At 35.1% G+C, this 19,659-nt stretch overlaps 1 protein-coding gene across 4 annotated transcripts in view; it reads right to left on the bottom strand.

Moving 5' to 3' along the window:
• Window positions 1–1,846: 1,846 nt before the first annotated feature.
• Window positions 1,847–19,659, bottom strand: part of LOC140434511 (peroxisomal acyl-coenzyme A oxidase 3-like) — a 129,498-nt gene continuing 111,685 nt past the window's right edge. For all 4 annotated transcript variants that reach the window (XM_072522837.1, XM_072522834.1, XM_072522836.1 and 1 more), the window contains exons 5-11: window positions 12,935–13,082; window positions 12,627–12,798; window positions 10,141–10,435; window positions 7,644–7,766; window positions 6,861–7,215; window positions 2,397–2,836; window positions 1,847–2,126 (exon numbers count right to left, since the gene is read on the bottom strand). In XM_072522837.1, the coding sequence (XP_072378938.1) occupies window positions 2,007–2,126; window positions 2,397–2,836; window positions 6,861–7,215; window positions 7,644–7,766; window positions 10,141–10,435; window positions 12,627–12,798; window positions 12,935–13,082 (1,653 nt within the window). In that variant the 3' untranslated portion in view covers window positions 1,847–2,006. The remainder of the gene's footprint in view (window positions 2,127–2,396; window positions 2,837–6,860; window positions 7,216–7,643; window positions 7,767–10,140; window positions 10,436–12,626; window positions 12,799–12,934; window positions 13,083–19,659) is intronic.

Below are 19,659 nucleotides of genomic sequence, written 5' to 3'. Positions count from 1 at the left end.
AGTAAGACTGACTAAATGCATACTCAATGATACTAAAAGTAAAGTCATGTTAGAAGGACGGGTTTCGGATAGCTTTATCACTAATAGAGGTCTGCGACAAGGTGACCCGTTATCAACAGATTTTTTCAATTTGATCTTAGAGAAGATTTTACGAGAGTGTAACATCTACACTAGAGGCACAATATATCATCACAGGCATCAATGCGTAGCATATGCAGATGATGTTACCTTAATAACAAGGAGACCTGCAGAATTAAGAGAAATCTTTACTAGAATAGAGAGAAAGGCCAGGGAATATGGTTTAGAAATAAACGAAGAAAAAACAAAATATATGGTGATGAGGGGAAACGAAAATCATCAAGGACAGTTCTTTAAGATACAAAGCCCAAGTAAAGAATATAACTTTGAAGTTGTTAGCCAATTCGATTACTTGGGAGTGACACTAACAAATAGGAACGAAGAGAACCAAGAAATCATAAAAAGAATGGCCAAAGGTAGTAAGAGTGCTGGGAGCCTGACTAAGATACTGAGGTCGAATATAATATCCAGAACAGCAAAAAAACGAATATATACAACAGTTATCCGACCTACAGTACTCTATGCTAGCGAGACCTGGACACTAAATAAAGATATGGAAGTAAAATTAGATAGATGGGAACGAAAAATTCTTAGAAGGATATACGGAGGTGTAAAAGAAGGGAACATCTGGCGAAGAAGAACGAATGAAGAAATAATGCAAATATATGGGCAACCAAAAATAACAAGACTTGCTAAAATTCAAAGATTAAGATGGCTCGGACATATAGCAAGAATGAAGGAAGGAAGAGTTCCCAATGAATTAATAAACACGGAGGCTGGTACAAAAAGAAAAAGAGGCCGCCCCCGAAGAAAATGGCTGGAGTCGGCAAAAGAAGATCTGAAGTCGCTGCGGGTACAAGATTGGAAAAACTTAGCACAAGATAGAAAGAACTGGAAGAAAACCGTTGAAGCCTTGGGCCTTTGAGGCCTGTTGAGCTGAACTATATATATAATGCCTATAGCTATAACCCCGTAGAAATTAGTTGTGGGTCAAAAAAGAAAAAGCGCGTGTTTTTCAATTTTTTTTTACTTTAAATGGTGATATATTGATAGGAAATTTAATTTTGAACAACTTTTCTGTAGATATTGTACGAAATCTGCATAGAATTTACCCAATGCACCATAGTTTATAGGGCCAAATTCACTCCTTTCTCAAAAACTCACCCCTTTAAATGGTAGCCCTCCACGGTTTTTTCATATCAAACCCCTTTAACGTTGTAGTTCCTTTCTAAAGTACACAATCAATAGCCTATGTGCTCAATACATTTAAACATTATCAAATCGAGCCCTACGACTTCGTAGAAGTGTTACCTAATGCCATAATAGACACTGTTAAAACCATAGACATATAATACAAGGTAGACTGATCGTTGCAATACCAGCCCGTCCCCCAGTGCGATAGAGAAAACTGACGCACAGCAGTCCCTGCATCTCTGTCTAATGGCCTGGGTTTATCGACCACGTGATCTCCTCATAGGTCATTTAGGCTTTGCGTCAGTTTTCTCTGTCGGACTAGGGGAACGAGCTGGTATTGAAACGATCAGTCTACCTTGCCATGTCTATGGTTAAAACGGTTAAAGCGCCCACTCATAATGAACCTAACCTAATCTAATTACTTATGGGTCTGCTAATTTTTTCATTTTTGATATACTTTACTTATACATTACTTGCTTTTTTATACAGAAATATCGATTTATCGATTTAATAGTCATTTCACATTAGGATTTTTTTTTGACATATAATTCCGTGCATCAAATAAAAACACAAATAAATGGAGACTATTTTATTTATATTTTCTCATGTACATAATACAAAATATAATTACAAAAATATGTATATATTTCGATCTATGAAATAAATGCTTTTGTAAATATAAAGTTTCAATGTGCAGCAATAACGAAGACATTTTTATTCACGATTTGATATTTTTACAATTTGCTATGGAATTGCGATAAATTCGAATGTTCGTAAGCAATTTCTTGCCACCAAGATGGTCTGGACAGTGATTGTGGATTACCCATTAACAGTTTTTGGAGATTTTGGTATAACTAAAAAGAGAGTAAAAGATTTTTAGATATAAAAAGTCCTTAAGAAAAGTTAAAATATAATGTATACATAATACGCTAAACTCCCGTTCATTATATATATATATATATATATATATATATATATATATATATACACATCTATCATAAGGAGGAAAAAATCTGTGACGCAGTCCCTTTCTGAAAGATAACATTTGTAACACGGACTTTCGTGCAGATTTTTTAATTAACAATGGATATTATTTATTTAACAACCAAATAATATCTACTTACTTTTCCGTCAGATGTGGCTAAAACAGAATGCACTACATAATCTGGTGGAGCAAGTCCATCAATAACAGTCAAAGCATCAGGTTTTAAGTGCTTGCATAGATCTAATATTGCCTCTTTTATGTTCTGAGAAAATTCAGATTCTTTTGTATATTCGCCTTGATAAAAGTAAACTAGATTTTTATCTAAACATGATAGACCATATAAAAGTCCAAGGTTATGTAACACAGCCTGCAAACTCTTGTCAGCCTTGGAAACTTTTTCCCAAAAATAGCTGAGAGCTGTATATTCACCGTAAGCTTTAGAAAGCAACGCTGCTTTGTAAACTTGCGATTCGTTACGTGCCGTGAATTTGTCCAGACCTCTACGAAGAATTTCCTCTTGTTTCTTGTGAGTTTCATTAACTAGGTATATGATAAGCCATTGATAAGAAGTCATTACAACTGAAAACAAAAATAAAATCAATAAATTACAATGCTTGTTAAAGAAAGCACATTTTATATTCAAGTTACTATATATACTACATTATGTAAACTAAAAATTATGATCTCTCATCCGATACGAATATTATGTGTCACTTCCACTTCCCCTAGGAGAATGCCACCGAGTAACAAGTAGATTATATCTGTGATATGTGCTGATAGATAGGTTAAACCACCTGAACCAGTAAGGTTACTAGCTGTTACTATGGATACATTGGATATATTCGAACAACATTGAAGGATTGTGTAAGAAACTCTCCTCACAGATTTTTACCATGCGCAGGTTGGCTACTTTTATGAGTCGAGATATTCTTAAGTCAATTTATTTTGGAATGGTTCATATACACTCGCGATCATAAAATCCGGGTCACCTTGAAAATCACCGATATTTCATTTTTAACGAGCTTTATCGTTAATAATAATAACACAAATACAAACTAATGCATTTTTCTGAAAATTGTTGCGGTTTCCTTTGTAACAAAAAATTTCAATAGTGCCGATTTCGCGGTAAAGTGCACACTTCCTAAAATGAACGCTACCTGTAACTCCGCTTGTTTTAAATGTCTCGTTTGTACTTCGACTTTCTGTTCAAATGCAACGGACAAGCGTTTATTATTGCCACCATTAGTGTTTATTAGTGCCATTATTAGTGTTTATTCTTTGACAAAAATGCCTTTGACTTGTTGAAACGGCACAAATTGTTGCACTTGTGGAAGACGGTCACACTCAACGGCAAGTCGCAAAAACTGTTGGCGTAAGCCTTTCTACGGTTCAACGAGTGCTTCAACGCTTTCAGAAGGCAAGTTTTCTAACCAGGCGACCTGGCTCTGAACGAAGAAGAACGCCCAAGGCACAAGATGACTGTTTCCTTGTGTTTCAGGCTTTACGAAACCGGACCTCAACTGCGGTTATGCATCAAAATCGTCTAGATGAAGTACGAAATCGCAATTTTATTGTTGCAACAGTCAGAAGAAGACTTCGTTCTTCTTGACTATCTTCTCGGGTAATGGCTAGAGGACCGCCACTTCGCCGGGTGCCTCGAGTTGCACGACTAGCTTTTCCTCGACAATACGCGCATTGGGGAATTAACGATTCTAGCAAAGTGTTATTCTCAGATGAATCCCGTTTCTGCCTAACTAGATCCGATGGACGTGTAAGAGTTTGGAGGAGAACCGGTGAACGATTTTCACAAGCTTGCATTGCTCCAAGAATGCCATTTGGTGGAGGCTCGGTCATGGCTTGGGGAGGTATATCTTCCGACTTCCACACAGAGTTACCCTTCATTGAAAATGGGCCCCTAACTGCACGAAGGTACATTACGGAGATTCCGGAAAAACATGTTATGCCCAACATGGCAGGGCTTGGAGAAAACGCCGTTTTTATGCAGGACAACGTGCGACCACACGTTGCCAGGATCAGTATGTAATACTTGGACGAAGTTGGAATTACCAGCCAGCTAGGTCTCCGGACCTGAATCCCATCGAACATCTCTGGGACGATTTGAAAAAACGTATTCAAATCCATACACCTCCTCCTAACAACGGACAGGAGCTTAAGGATCTGTTAGTGAGAGAGTGGAATAACATACCACAACATCTAATCCGGAGAAAAATTGAGAGTATGCCCCGTCGTCCGCAAGAGGTTATTAGAGCAAGGGGAGGCAATACACGATATTGATCATTGAAATTTCACGGATTTTTTACCACGTTCTGTATTTTCCATTTTTTTCGTATGCCTGTTTTATCAACAATTTGATTTGTTTTCTGTTTTTTTTTTTCAATAAAAACAATAAAAAACCATTTTTTTCTTTCAAGACAAACATTGATGACAAATAAAAAATACATTAGCCAAAAAAAGGTTATTACTGCACCAGAGGCAAAAATATTTAAGAAACTTGAAATTTTCAAGATGACCCGGATTTTATGATCGCGAGTGTATTATAGTATCATAATTGTAGTGAATGACTCATATTTTCAATGTAGACCTTTTAGGGTCTGAGGAGAAAGGAAATCGACGAGTCGTAGGCGTGCGGTTATTCTTAAAAAAAATCAGGATTTTAGAACGAATTGGTAGTAATAAAAATTATTTTCTTATTTTATACATGCCTTAGGACCCTGTTATACGTCTCGTTACCAGTCGCGTGAACGTCGGCCCAATCGGACAATGGCACTATTACGGAGTAAATTATACGAACGACATTGCCATACACACAAATTTTGGGAAAATACTACATAATGTACATTCAAAAACATTTCCGATCATGGTTTTTTCTTCGCGTGTTAAATTGTGACGTGTCTTAGTGATTCACGGTTCACTATTATTACTGTCGTCATATTTATTATTTGTCATCAAATTGAATTAAACTAAATTACTCATAATTCTCAAACAGTAAACGTAAAAGCGCCTTCCAGTAATAACACTACAAACAATTCTGTTCTCTGCTTTATGAAACTCCTGTCAATGCGCTTATGAAACTGACTTACAATAAAAGAACTACCCGAACTATGGCGTTGTTGCCAGTTACATCGCTTTAATCTGCGACAAAATTGTTGATCTCGGACCTTATCTACCGTCAGAGAGATATAAACTACAACATTGCAAATAACTTTAAGTTGAATCATACACGCTGACAACGTTACATTTTCCCTAAAACCCAAATCTTTGCGAAAATATTTGAACAGTTTAAAAATAGACCAGTCAAATTATTAAAATGTATTTAATATAAAATGAGTTCTCTTCTATCTGAACGTATATTCTTTGAACAGCCAGAAAAAGAAGGTTTTTGTCAATTTTTAAGAGATTAAACAGATTTTGCAATAATCCACTAATTTGTTTATTAAATAATAGTTACATTTTCTCCTTTTGTCGGAACAAAAATAATTTTTTCCAAAAGGGTAAGCGTACATTTTTACTGGCCTATAAAAAACTAATAAAACATGAGTCACTCGCTACAAATGTGGTACTTTACTATAGTATACTGAAATATTGCATAATCCTTCGGGGAAACTTGTTCTATGCATACAAAGTTTTCACTCTTGAAAAACCAGCAATTTCAATGATTGATTCAGCAAAATATCACGCCAGCTTCAAACCTTTTTATTAAATTACTAAATTACCTTATATAATATATTTGAAAGTTTATTAGTTATTCATAACAATATGCAAAAACTAACAACATATGCTGATCAACACCAGTATAATATAAGGAACAAAAGTCATATCATATCATTATGCCATGCCATATTATAGATTGTATGTTAAACAGCTTAATAAAATAAACTATGTACAATTGTTTTTTAAACCTAAACAAAAATATTGATATTAAGGCAATGAATTGTAAACAATTTTATAAAGTAACGAAACACTTCTTGTAGGAAGACCGTTTCTATAGTATCCAGGAATTTCTTTGTTTGAGCTCCTAGTGTAGTCGTTTTTATGAGAACTGTTTTTAAACCTAACTGTTAATTGTTTTTATTCTTTATTTTTCATTGTATCCGTAATATTATATGTTCTTGTATTATTTCTTAATTACTTTCAATGTATATCCGAGTCACTTATTTGTATATGGAGAACGTTGCACTTACTGAGTTATCAGCCAATAGATTAAGAACAACACAGAGGGTCATCGAAAGAACTATGTTAGGAGCTTCCCTGAGAGAACATATACGAAATGAGGCCTGCGAAGCAGGTGGAATTATACAAATGAAATGAAGCTGGGTACGACACGTAGCACGACAAAACGACAAAACAGCGAAAGATGGATGAGAAACGTTGTACGCTGGAGACCACTAGAGCACAGTCATAGTAGAGGAAGAGCTCAAAAATAGAGGCCAGATGACATAAAGTAAAAGTGGGGAAAAACTGGCACCAAATAGCACAAAGCAGAGAATAGTAGAGAATTCATGGGGAAGCATTAAAAAAAGAGTTAAGAGTTCTTGTAATGTTATTTGTTTACATTGAAACTTAATTCCAATTAAATACTTACATTCTTTGGTTTGTACTTCAGATATACTCCTAGCAATACATTTTGTACTCATAATTTTCTTATGATCAAGGAAAAATTTACAACTTTCTAGAGGTGTAGACAATCTATCACCAGAGAGAATCGCCTGCCATTGTCTCAACAACCAATTGCTGGTTTGTTGCACTAGTACATTGTTGTCTCCCTCGTAAGTTACACATGGATCTATGATACTTCTTAGTTCTCCTAAGCGCGAAGCTTTTAAGAAACCATGTCCTCCGCAGGCTTCTCTGCATTCTTGCGTTGCATCCCGACAAGTCCACGTCATTAATGGTTTTGCGCTTGATACGAGAGCATGGATTTCAGATACCATTTCACTCTAAAAAATGAAAAGCAAAGTAAATCAAACAACGAATACAATTTTCTGTACAGTGTGCTGGCCAGTCATTACTTAACATGTCTAAACTATAATTTGGAGATTTCAATGAGGCTATTATTATTGTTTAGGGTAAATTTAAGATCGGAAACACAGTGAATTGTTTCCATTATACAATTAAACAAATAGCTGTTGTGAAACATAAAATGTCCATTGAATTATCTAAATAATTTAAGTGTATTTGTCTCCTATAATTAGGCCTTGATGGTCGACCTAAAGATAGACCGCTATATGATTTCTGTTCGCTTCACGTGATCTCGTCACTGTCAAAATTTTTATTCTCTTCACTTTACAGCACATCTTTCACTTATTATCTTTTTATTTAAATTTTTTAATGCAATTATTTTTTGTTAATAATTTGCTATACTTACTAAGTTTTCTAATTCGATTGAGGTTGCAGATTTTTCTACTACAGTTAAGTAAGTCTCTGTAAAGCCGCTGACAAATACTCTTAACACAGCTGCTGCTGCCATGTATGGGAAGAGTCTCCATTGCTACAAACATAAAAATTAAAATATAATTTACTATTGTTCTATGGGTTGAAAAATATCCAATTTAGTGGAATAAACATTTTTGAGAAACATAACCTGTAACCTGTTTGTATATAGACATATAACACAAATAGACTGACTGTTGCAATACAGGCCAGTTCTCCCAGTGCGACAGAGAAAACTGATGCAAAGCAGTCCCTGCAACTCTTTCTAATGGACCGTGGTTTATCGACCACGTGACCTTACCATTGGTCACTCTGTCGTTTTCTCTGTCGCACTGAAGGAACGGACCTGTATTGCAACAATCAGTCTATTTGTATTATATGTCTCTGGTGCGTAACGGTACTCTGATAGACATAATACAAGATAGACAGATCCTTACAATATCAGCCCGTTTCCCCAGTGCGACAGATAAATCTGACGCAAAGCAGTCCCTGCATTTCTTTATAATTTGCCAGATTTATCGATCACGTGACCTAAATGACCAATGAGAAGGTCACGTAGTCGATAAATTGAGTCTCTGAGAGAGGATTCTCTCTCCTGTTGCCGACAAGAATGTAGCGTAGAATCTTTTTAAATAATTTTAAACTGTTTGTCCTTGTTCTAGTGTAGTGTTATGTACAATTTATGTTTCAATTTCATGTTTATTACATTCTGCGCTTGCTGGATAGCCCAAATTTGACGAAATGCCCCTAATGATGCTGTAGAAAGCGAAAGTACTTGGGCAAGATTTGATTATTACAATTGTGCTCGATATTTGCCTTTAATTTTTCAAAGTTCTTAATATTTGTTGTCGCCAGAGTGGCCAATCAGAGCAAACATTGTTGAGTTGCAAACAAGATATTCATAAAAAGGCAGTGAATCTTCCGATCGGGATCAAGTCGGTCTACATCTGGACTTCAGCTAAACCTTATTGGCCGAGTGCCTTAACTATTTCTGCGTTTATTATTACCCAAGAGTGAACACTTTTTCAATCAAGAAGACTTCGCTTGAAGAAGAGTCCGAACACCTTTTTAGTGTGTAAATACAAAGCCTTTATGATTCGTCGGCTACGAATTATTTAAACCAACAAAAGGGTATAGGAACCGGTGTTCTATCTTTGTTGGTCTATCTTTTGTCGAGGTGAAGACAAGTCCGCTAATCGAACTTATAATCACCTCACGAAAGCAACTAACAGCTCGGAGAGAATGCTCCCTGTTCGGATAGACATTGATCCTCGAAATAGCAAAAGGTCCACTCGGTGGCCGAGCTGAGGTAGCATTTCGTCGCTAAAATGTTTCGACGGAAATAATCAAAGTCCTTACGGAACTTAACGTTGTTTCCACGAGAGGTGGCGGTACGGCGTGAAGGACCAACGAACAGTCAACACTACGCCGCTGTTCCTATTCACCTTGTGGAGTGTGTACTTGACCACACGTTGAAGCGTGAAGGGCCAGCATCTCTATGAGATCCAAGGTATACACCGTGATCAGAATACCAAACATTTTGTAGATGTAAGTTAAAATTATTTATTATTCACGTAAGAAACATTCGAACTGCATTGCCGGTGGGCCCTTGTTGACTACAGAGCCACCGGTGAGCTTCTCGCCGAGTGTGGAACATGAGCACGCAAATTCCACGAGGAAGAGGATGGAAGAGAAAAACCTTCGCTCCACCTCCCGAGCGGCGGTCGAGATGCATCCAGAAGCATCGAATACCTCGGATGATGCTCCGACCGTACGACATTCTGTATATTTACAGTGTGTCGTGGAGGACTGAACAATGCACTATCTGAAAGAGAACCATTTCAGTCTTCTATGCTAACACTAGTTGCTTGTATGTAGTGTTTTCTAAATTCATTTGGCTGAAGGTGTCTTATTGATGATCTAATTATAATGCAGCTCCTCCGTGTACAATGCTGACCGGATGTTCGGTATTCTGTATGAGATAGTTTGGAATTTTGGGATAACTTCGATTTTTATATGTTAAAACATTATGTCAATGTTGTGAATTGATATAATTGCTGTTACGTTCTGAGTATTTCATGAAATTATGGTAACTCTAGTAGTGAGAAGATTTTAGCATTGTTCCCATTTGTTTCATTAATGTTTTTAACATACTTTTTTTATAACGATAGAGATATAAAGAATATAAAGGATATAAAGAATAAGACTAAGTCGAAAATATAGAGAAAAAAGCTTCGAAGAGGACACGTGGATGATAGAGGAGAGTGTCGATGGCATGTCGGTCGACTTGTAGGACGTAAATGTTACTGACATAAACAATACTTCCTAAATGTTCTAGAATTTTTTTTGAGTATATTGTATTTAATTATATATGCAAAATATTTAAATATTACGTTTGCTATTAAAACTTTTTTATAAATGCATTAACTTACATGTAAGGGATATTCAATAATAGGTAACTCGTTCATATTATTATTGCCTTCCCCATTTGGAGCAAATTGTTTCCTAACGGCCGCATACCTTAATGCTATAGTAATAGCACAAATGAGATTATTCGAGCTTTCTTGCATAATTCCCACTCGCCCCATGGACAAATTTTCTAAAGCTGCTCCCAGAATTTTTCCGGGATCAGTAAATGAGCTTTCATAGTCTCCACTAGGCGTTACGTCTGCCGTTCTGTTAAGTAAGTTTTCTCTTGGTATCCTGAAGTTCTTGAACATTATAAATCTAAAAAAGGTAATAGATATTAATGTGTGGATATAATTTTTACTAAATAACGTGTGCAACTCAAACCTTCAAACTACAATACTTATGTTATTGTTTAATGAATATGACAGACGCGAGGGCAACAAGACCGTTTTTTTAAATTTTCTCCACATGGTTATCGTTGAAAGCTGGCAGTTATTGTTGGGATTTTAAATCTCACATGCTGTATAAGTATTTTCCTACTTATTAGAAGCTTGCATAAGGAGTTCCATGAAAACGCGGTTGGCAGAATGGATTGTCGTCACTTACTGTCAATTGTCTAAGATGGCATGCGAAAAATAAAATAATAAATTAATTATTCTTGGCACGTTTTTAGTTTAATACTAATTAAATGCTATTCAATGCAGTAATTCTAAACAATCAAATTGGTATTTCTTATGGAAACTCTTAGGGTATTCGGCGAAATATCAAGAACGCTGAACTTACTACAGTATAAATATAGAAGTGTAGTTATTCTTCTTGTGACCTGCTCGATTGGCGTTCGTTGGCTATCAAATTATGAGATATTATGAGATATATGAGATATTAAGGCTCATAATGCAAGGTAAAATCAAGGGTAAAAGATCCATAGGAAGACGAAGAATTTCCTGGCTGAGAAACCTAAGAGATTGGTATAGTTGCAGCTTAGTAGATCTTTTTAGAGCAGCCGCCAATAAGGTACATGTGATGATAGCCAACCTCCGATAGGAGAAGGAACTACAAGAAGAAGGCTATCAAATTGGTTATACTAATTTTGTTGACGGCAGCTCGGAAAAGGGATGCCGAGGATCTCTTAAAGTCTCATATTTATTCGAAACTAATTTCTTAAAGGATATCATATTCAATATTTACATGTCCGATAGCCAAGCGGGCCACATGCGGTCAAATCGCATTCACTTCACTATAAAAGATCTAGCAGACGATGGTTCAGGCTCTGGCCAGAAAATAACAAGGCTAACGTACTAATTTAAAATTCTACATGAATTTGTACTTATACTGGAATACTGTCTACTAGAGATTACAATTTAAGAATTAGTCGATAATATAAATTTGTACGTTTAAGTAAATAAGTGTTTTAAATTAATTGTGTTTTTAGTGTTTTAAAAGACTGTAAATAAATTAAAATAAACATAGCAATACGCTGGTGTATCGGATTGAAATATGGATGAACAGTACGTAAAGAGATTCCTTTAAGAGTATATATAATAGAATTACAATAATAAATATAGATTTGTCGTATTTCTTAGACCTCAACAAGCTGATATAGATGATGATATAATCGTTTAGTAGTGGCAAATCAATAGATCCGCATTATTGTAATATATTTTTCATTGTAGACAAAGACATAGTTTGTCTAGTCTTGGACATATGCTTGTAGGGGCATCATATATACACGATATGACCTCCAGCTTTTTTTGGACTCAATGTGGGATATGTTGATTAACTCTTACCATATTAATATTATTATCGAAGAATAAAAGGTGGCATTACGAGGTAAACAAGAAATGAATTCAACAAAATGAGCTTAAATAGCAAGAACAGCAAGATATTACAGACATATTTGTAGCCTTTGAACTATAGGATTCAAAAAGAATACTGGTGCATCAGAAGGCCCCAGTATTCTATAGATGAGAATAATCTGGGTTAATTGAGTCACAAATGTTGAGGTATTTAGAACAATGAAAAAAGAACAAGAAGTTCTGTACGCCATTAAAATTAGAAGTATACAGTAAATATAGGCAAGAATACGTATTGCCGTGATGATCGCCAATCTTCTTAGACGAGATGGCACCTAAAGAAGAATTGTAAGTCTTAATAAAATACGGAGATCTGAAGTTATCCCCACACCTTATATTCTGAAGCATAAAACTAAAATTAACAATTTTCTAGATAACTAAACTAAGTACCCTAAATTTAAATTATTTTTACGATGCTTCAGTGATGTAACCATTTTGTAAGATAACTTCGAAAGGAATCAAAAATTTTAAATCATGTACGTGTCGTTGAATAGGAATTAAAACGAGCTTTCAACTAAGATATCTGCCATATGATCCCATTAACAATAATGATAAGGTGCTTTATTGACATACCTAGATATTTAGTAATTTAAGTTCAAAGTTATGGTTAAAAAAATAGTTAATTAACAGTTCAGTAAAAAATTTAGAAAACTTACCCATTATCAATACCATTCAATCCAATCTTTTCACCCATATCTCCTACTGTAATACCCGGATATGGACTCATTGTTTTAGGATTTCTAATTGGAACTATAAATGCATGTAACCCATGACATTCCCCTTTGGTATACAGTTGGGCAAAAAGTAGTGCGTGCGTGCATTGTTTACCTGAAAATTGAATTATTAAACATCTGTACTAAAAACATAACAGTTTGTAGTATGTGTAGCTGAACGTTTTAAAATAATTAATAATTTAAATTTCCAATTTTTTTAAACATACAATTTCCCTTGAACTTTATTTTACCTAAATTTCCTACCCAGCACTTTGCAGCTTCAAAATCTGGCGTGTTTATTACAAATTCTTGTGTTTGTGGGTCGTATGTTGCAGCTGTTCGCATCTGTTTCGTGTTGCTTCCATGTGAGATTTCTGTTAGCGCTAGACATGACAACATCTAAAAATAAATAAAAAACATTAAATGAATTTATAATACCAACGCAGCATTTGGTTCAAAATATCCTAGTCATAAAATAAACAGCACTGAAAAAAAATTGAATCTTCACAGTTTTTTTTTCTGGTTCATGAACATTTGTTTACTTGCACTAATAAAAAAGAAGAATGCACAACAATGAGAAAAATTGTCTAAGAAATGGAACACGATTTATTACCAAAAGATGAATGGACAAAAGATGAACCTAAATCACAACTCCAAAATCAAAAACTACAACTCCGGAAAAAAATTTAAGAGTTACCGAAGTACTGATACATCAATGATACAACACTCTTAAGAAGTACAATTAAAATCCAACCAGCGAAACCCTGTAGAAAAATGGGGGACCACACCGAAAACCCAGAACAAATAATTGTTTTCTGTTCTGTGCGAAGATGAGAAAATGACTAATGGTAGGAAGGTGTATTCAGTAATTAGTATGGGAACAAAATAATTTAAAATGGCTTCAAATTAGAGAAAATGGGAATAGTGTATAATAAAACAGGTAGAAATATGAATTAAACAGAGAGCAAAACACAAATCAATATGGAGCCGACAGAAATGGACCAATTGAAGAAACATGTCCAGAATCTAGCAACAGAAGAACGACCTGAATTAAACATCACCAACAGGATAAGTATAAACATAAGTATAAGACAGTGTAAGCTACAAGAAGTTTTAAAATAGGTACAAAGAATGAAAAACAATCAAGCATCGAATCCAGTGAGGATATCCGCCGTCGTGCATATTAAGTATTCTCCATTTGTGGTAATAGATATATTGACTGAAATTTCTCGTAACTGCCTCCTAAAAGAGATCTCTTAAAAGAGATTTAGTCCCAATCCCAATAGATATATTGACTGATATTTCTCGTAACTGCCTCCTAAAAGCGATCTCTTAAATGAGATCTAGTCTCAGCTTCTTCTTTTAGTATCATGCACAGTGATCCCTCTTCCTATTTTCCAATTACAGTGCTGACATCAAATAAGCCAAATAAGCCACATCAGTTTCTTATCAGTTTCTAAAACATGAATGTTGCTTATTCATGTTTTATAAAAAAAAACTATGGTAGTCGCTAGAATTGTGGATTTTAAGACAAAAATGTTCTTTAGAGTTTTTTCGAAGTCAATATTTTTTGAGTTATTCGTGACTGAATGTTCACAAATTACACGTCAAAAAAACATGTTTTTAAACGGGTTTTTGTTTAGATTTTATCGCGAAAACGGTTTGGATAAAAAATAAAGCTTATAAAACAAAGACATTTATTACCATAAATTTAATATCAATAAAGTTATGGCTGTTCGAATTAGTGGCGCATCCAGAATTTTTCTGAGGTGGGGTTTTGAAATTTTTTTATGCTACCTCGATTTTGAGTCCCGAAAATTTGGGTTTTAGTTAAATTAAAGTACCAAAGATATAGCAGTGCCAAAGATTCAGTGTACTTGTAAATAAAATACATTTTGGAGAAGGCTATCGCCGTATTCCCGTTCTCCTCCGCCAATCCTTCCGGTCCAAGGAGTGCTCCTCCTCCAAACCTCTCGATTTCATTGCTCTTTTAATTCCTTCATTCTATGAGTGTCAGGGTCTACCTCTTTTTTTTCTTCCAGGGGCTTCCATTTATGAAGTTTTTGGGGCCAACGTTCGTCAGGCATTCTCAATGTGTCCAAACTATTTTGAACCTCTTCTTTCTATTCTGTCAGCATTCATGTTAATTCTTAAAGATTCGTTCCATAACAAAGAACTGGTTCAACCATGGTTAGCACTATTCTTTTTTTGTTCCTTTTGTTCCTAATGTTGCGATCCTACCATAAGGAGTTCAGACATTCTACAATTTTACGTCCCTGATTAATTCGGTGTTTAATTTCGGTTTCTCCCAAGCCGTTCTTAGCAATGAATGCACCTAAATATTTAAATTTGTCCACTTGTTTGATTTCCACATCCTCGTCTATCAACACTTTAAACTTTGCATCTGAATTGATAACTAAATATTTTGTTTTCTTCGTGCTGACTTGTAACCCCCATTTTACATATTCTCTGTTTAGACGCTTTATCATAAATTCTAGGTCATAAGAATCTTGAGCTAGGACGACTTTTGGATGGCTGCCTCAATATATACTCAGTGACATTAGAAGTGTTACACCCAGAAGGAATAATTTCTTGAACTTAATTTTTTGACAACATGGTAGATTTACATCAAGAATGAAACGATAACGTTGTCAAGAATTTTTATTAACAAGTAATCAAAAAAAGTTAATAATGTGTTTGGCGACCCCGTAGCTGAATACACTCCTGTATACGTCTAGGCATTGAAAAAATGAGATGATCAATGTCTGCTTGTGGCACCTCGTTCCAAGCAACTTGAACTTCATGTATTAACTGTGCCAGAGTCTGTGGAGGATGGTGCAAAGTGGACAGTCTCCTTCCCATCATACCCCATACATGTTCGATAGGATTTAAATCCGGAGCACGGGATGGCCACGGCAAAACATTAACGCCAGCTTCTTGGAGAAAGTCCATAGTTTGACGAGCAATATGGGGACGCGCGCTGTCTTGCTGAAAAAGGACATCTCGACGGCCGTCGAGATAAGGCAGTAAAATGGTTTGTAAGATGTCATTAACATAACGCGCAGCTGTGATATTGCCTCGAATAAACACAAGTGTTGATCGGCTACCATATGCAATACCCCTTCAAACCATTACTTAAACTGTCCTGTGTACATGTCTCTCAACAGCAAACCCGATATCTCGTCGCTCTCCACGGCGGCGTCTTACCATCCTACGACCATCATGCATTCCTAAACACAATCTTGATACATCGCTGAATGCTACATTATGCCATTCTGCCACCCAATGGTGCCGTTCTCTGCACCAATTCAAACGTTGATGATAGTGATCCGCAGTCAAAGGAAGCACTAGTCGTGGGCGAAATGAAACCAGTCCAAAGGCTCGAATGCGACGATATAGTGTACGCATACGAACAGGTCTACCTACTACTCCAAACCATTGGTCAGCAATTTGACGCGTAGTAGCAAAACGGTCTCGCAGAGCAAGTAATCTAAGGCGCCTCTCTTGACGCTCTGTGGTACGCCTCGGTTGACCAGTAGGTCTTCTTCGTCTTCCTCTACCTTCGTTTGTCTACACACGACAGACACGCATAACCGTCATTGCCGTACAATTAACACGACGGCCTATTTCGCGATACGTCAAACCCATATCTCTATACGCAATAATTCTGCCCCTGTCAAAATCGCTTACATGGTGGTCATTTTGATGTCTTCGAACTCGAGGTATTTTCTTACACTGAATACAATTAGACTGAGGAATAATAACTAAAAATTTCTATACAAACCGGTTTTTACAAATCGGTATCTTCACAAAAAAATTTAAAGGTAAAACTTTATTTTTACAAAAAGTAGAAAAGATAAAACATTGATATTGTTATCATAGCATGTTTTAAATGTTGTCATTCTGTTGCCAAAAAATTAAGTGTAAGAATTTATTCTCTCTAGGTGTAACACTTCTAATGTCATTGAGTATATAAATTAAACAGTAAGGGTGACATACTGCATCCTTGTTTTAGTCCTTTCTTCTTCTTCAGGTGGCATCTCCGCTACGGAAGTTGGCAATCATCATAGCTACTTTAATTTTTGAGGCAGTAGCTCTAAATAGTTGTTTTGAGCTGCATCCAAATCATTCTTTCAGGTTCTTAAGCCATGAAATTCGTCTTCATCCGATGCTTCTTCTGCCATCTATCTTTCCTTGCATTATGAGTCGCAGGATGCCATACTTCTCGCCCCGCATCACATGTCCGAGATACTATAGCTTTCTTTCTTTAATTGTAAGTTCAACTTCCTTCTCTTTACCTATTCTTCTCAGTACTTTATTGTTCGTAACTCTATCTACCCAGGAAACCCTCAAAATTCTTCTATAGGTCCACATTTCAAAGGCGTTAAGTCGTCTCATTGTGTCTAGATTTAACGTCCATGATTCCACTCCATAGTATAGTACACTGTATACGTAACATTTTGTTATGCGTACTTTAAGAGATACGTCTTTGCCACATAGGACCTTTTTCATTTTCATAAAATTAGAACGTGCTTTTTCGATTCTGATTTTGATTTCTGCAGTGTAGTCATTATTTTCTGTTATAAGTGTTCCTAGGTAAGTGTACTTTTTTACTCTTTCGATCTGCTGTCCCTCTACTATTAAGATTTCGTTAGTATTATGGTTGTTTTTACAAATTTTCATAAACTTCGTCTTTTTGATATTGAGCGAGAGTCCGTACTCCCTACTACACATTACTATTTTACTTATGAGTCTTTCTAGATCTTGTAAATTATCGGCTCTTATTACTGTATCATCTGCATATCTGATGTTAACTAAGACTCCATTTACTCTTATGCCGACTGTTTCATTTTCCAGAGTTTCTTGAATTACCTCTTCAGAATAAACGTTAAATAATAGAGGTGATAGTATGCAGCCTTGCCTGACTCCTCTCTTTATTTCCATTTCTTCAGATGTCTCTTTTTCAATTCGTACTATTGCTCGCAGATTGTAATAAAGGTTTGTTATTAGCCTTAAATCTCTTTCATCTAGGTTTGTATTTTTTAGAATTTCCATGAGTCGGTCATGTTTTACTTTATGAAACGCTTTATTGTAGTCTATAAAACAGACGTAAAGAGGACGGTTAACATCCAAACATCTCTGCGTTAGCACGTTGAAGGAGAATAGTGCCCCTCTGGTACCCATACCATTGCGGAACCCATATTGTGTGTCACTAATATCCAGGTCCAGTTTAGAGTGAATTCTGACATGGATAATTTTCAACAGAATTTTCCCACAGGTTCGAATGTAGACTTTTATTCATCGAATACAAATATACAAACATATGATGTTGAATAACCGGAAAACGTTAAGTTTTTCATCGAAAACTTTTTAAAACTTTTTTTAAAGATCTTAAAAAAACTTTTAAAATGACCACTGGAAAAACTAATTTGCATAAAAATTAAGGTAAGTTATAGCTAAAATAAAGAGCCCTTATATTTTTTGTAACGCAGAATGTAACAAACTCACCTCCGTCAAAACTAAAAAAGAAAATGGTCTGAAAAGGAGAGTGCTAGAATTCATGGAGTTATACGAAGCTGAATAAGCATTATGGAATGTACGGATAAAGGAATATAAAAATAAGATGCTAGACGTGCGGCATTTTTTTTCTGTTCCTTTTTTCTGGATCTCAAGCTCATGTATCAACATATCAGAACACCTTCCACAATCATTTCCCCTATCTTTACAATGGTTATTTGACATCCAAGTCATTTATCCGTGGCAAACAACTTGGTACAAGTCCACTGGGTCCAAGTTGGAATCCAAGCATTTTTGAATCCCCCGCCTTTAGGACCTTAAACGTTGACTGTAGCACAAAAATCAAAATTATATAAAATATAAATTCTCTCAATTTTTGTAATGTACTTTTATGTCGTAAAGTAAATAATAAACAAGTTAATTAATAATTTTACTTAGTCACTATTTTTCCACATACCTCGGAAAATATCGACCGCACGAAAAAATTTACAAGAAAGAAATTGTAGGAAATCGTTATTACAACAATTTAAGTTTGTACGATATTGTCTTGAAAATAGTTGAAAATGGCCGAGATGTTGAATAAAAACAATTCCTATAAAACCAATGCAAGGTCCGACGTTAGCGCCTTTACTGACTGCATACGTACGACCACAAATATATTTCAGCAAAAAAATGAAAGAAATCAAAATTGTATAAAATATAATTCTCTCAATGTTTGTTTATATACATTCATGACTTAATAAGCGATATAATTCAATAATTATGCTTCCCGTCCTCCTTCAACTATTTCCTCCTTAACTTGGAAAATATGGAGCTTAGGAAAAAATTTGTAAAAAAGAAATTATAGGAAATTGCATTTGTAACAATTTCATTCCGTACTATTTTTGACGAAAAGTTGAAAATGGCGCAGATATTAAGCAAAAACAGTTCTCCTTTTTAATTTTCAAATTTAAGATGGCGGCTAACGCAACAGTTTGATTCAGTGACGATTTTAAATTTATGCTTGATCCTTCCCCTTTTTTCATCTAAACCGACTGGACTATATGTCAGTATCTGATATTCTAACAACGCAACAATTAATGATAATTTAATTTACATGCCATTTTGACATTATTCACATTTAAATTAGTGAACATATCGCTTTTTGGCAATAGACCTTTAAACTTATTTTATCAAAAATTGGGTGAAAGCAAGCTAAAAATACTTTTTAAACCAACAATTTATATGGAGGATTATAAAGAGTTTACTATATACACTAGTTGGAATATAACATCAAAATTATTAATTGATCATAAATGAATATAATATTAAGGGCCGATTGTGTAACACTAATCAAAACCTAATTGTAATCAAATATTTAATTAAAATCAAATACGTCACATTTTGTGGTTATGTTGACTGATTTACTTTATTCAATCTTATTATTTTGCGTTTTAAGTTAAAATAAACCATAATTAAA

The sequence above is a fragment of the Diabrotica undecimpunctata genome, chromosome 2 (genome assembly GCF_040954645.1).
Source record: "Diabrotica undecimpunctata isolate CICGRU chromosome 2, icDiaUnde3, whole genome shotgun sequence".
Classification (NCBI taxonomy): domain Eukaryota; kingdom Metazoa; phylum Arthropoda; class Insecta; order Coleoptera; family Chrysomelidae; genus Diabrotica; species Diabrotica undecimpunctata.
This window is presented reverse-complemented; position numbering and strand designations above follow the sequence as displayed.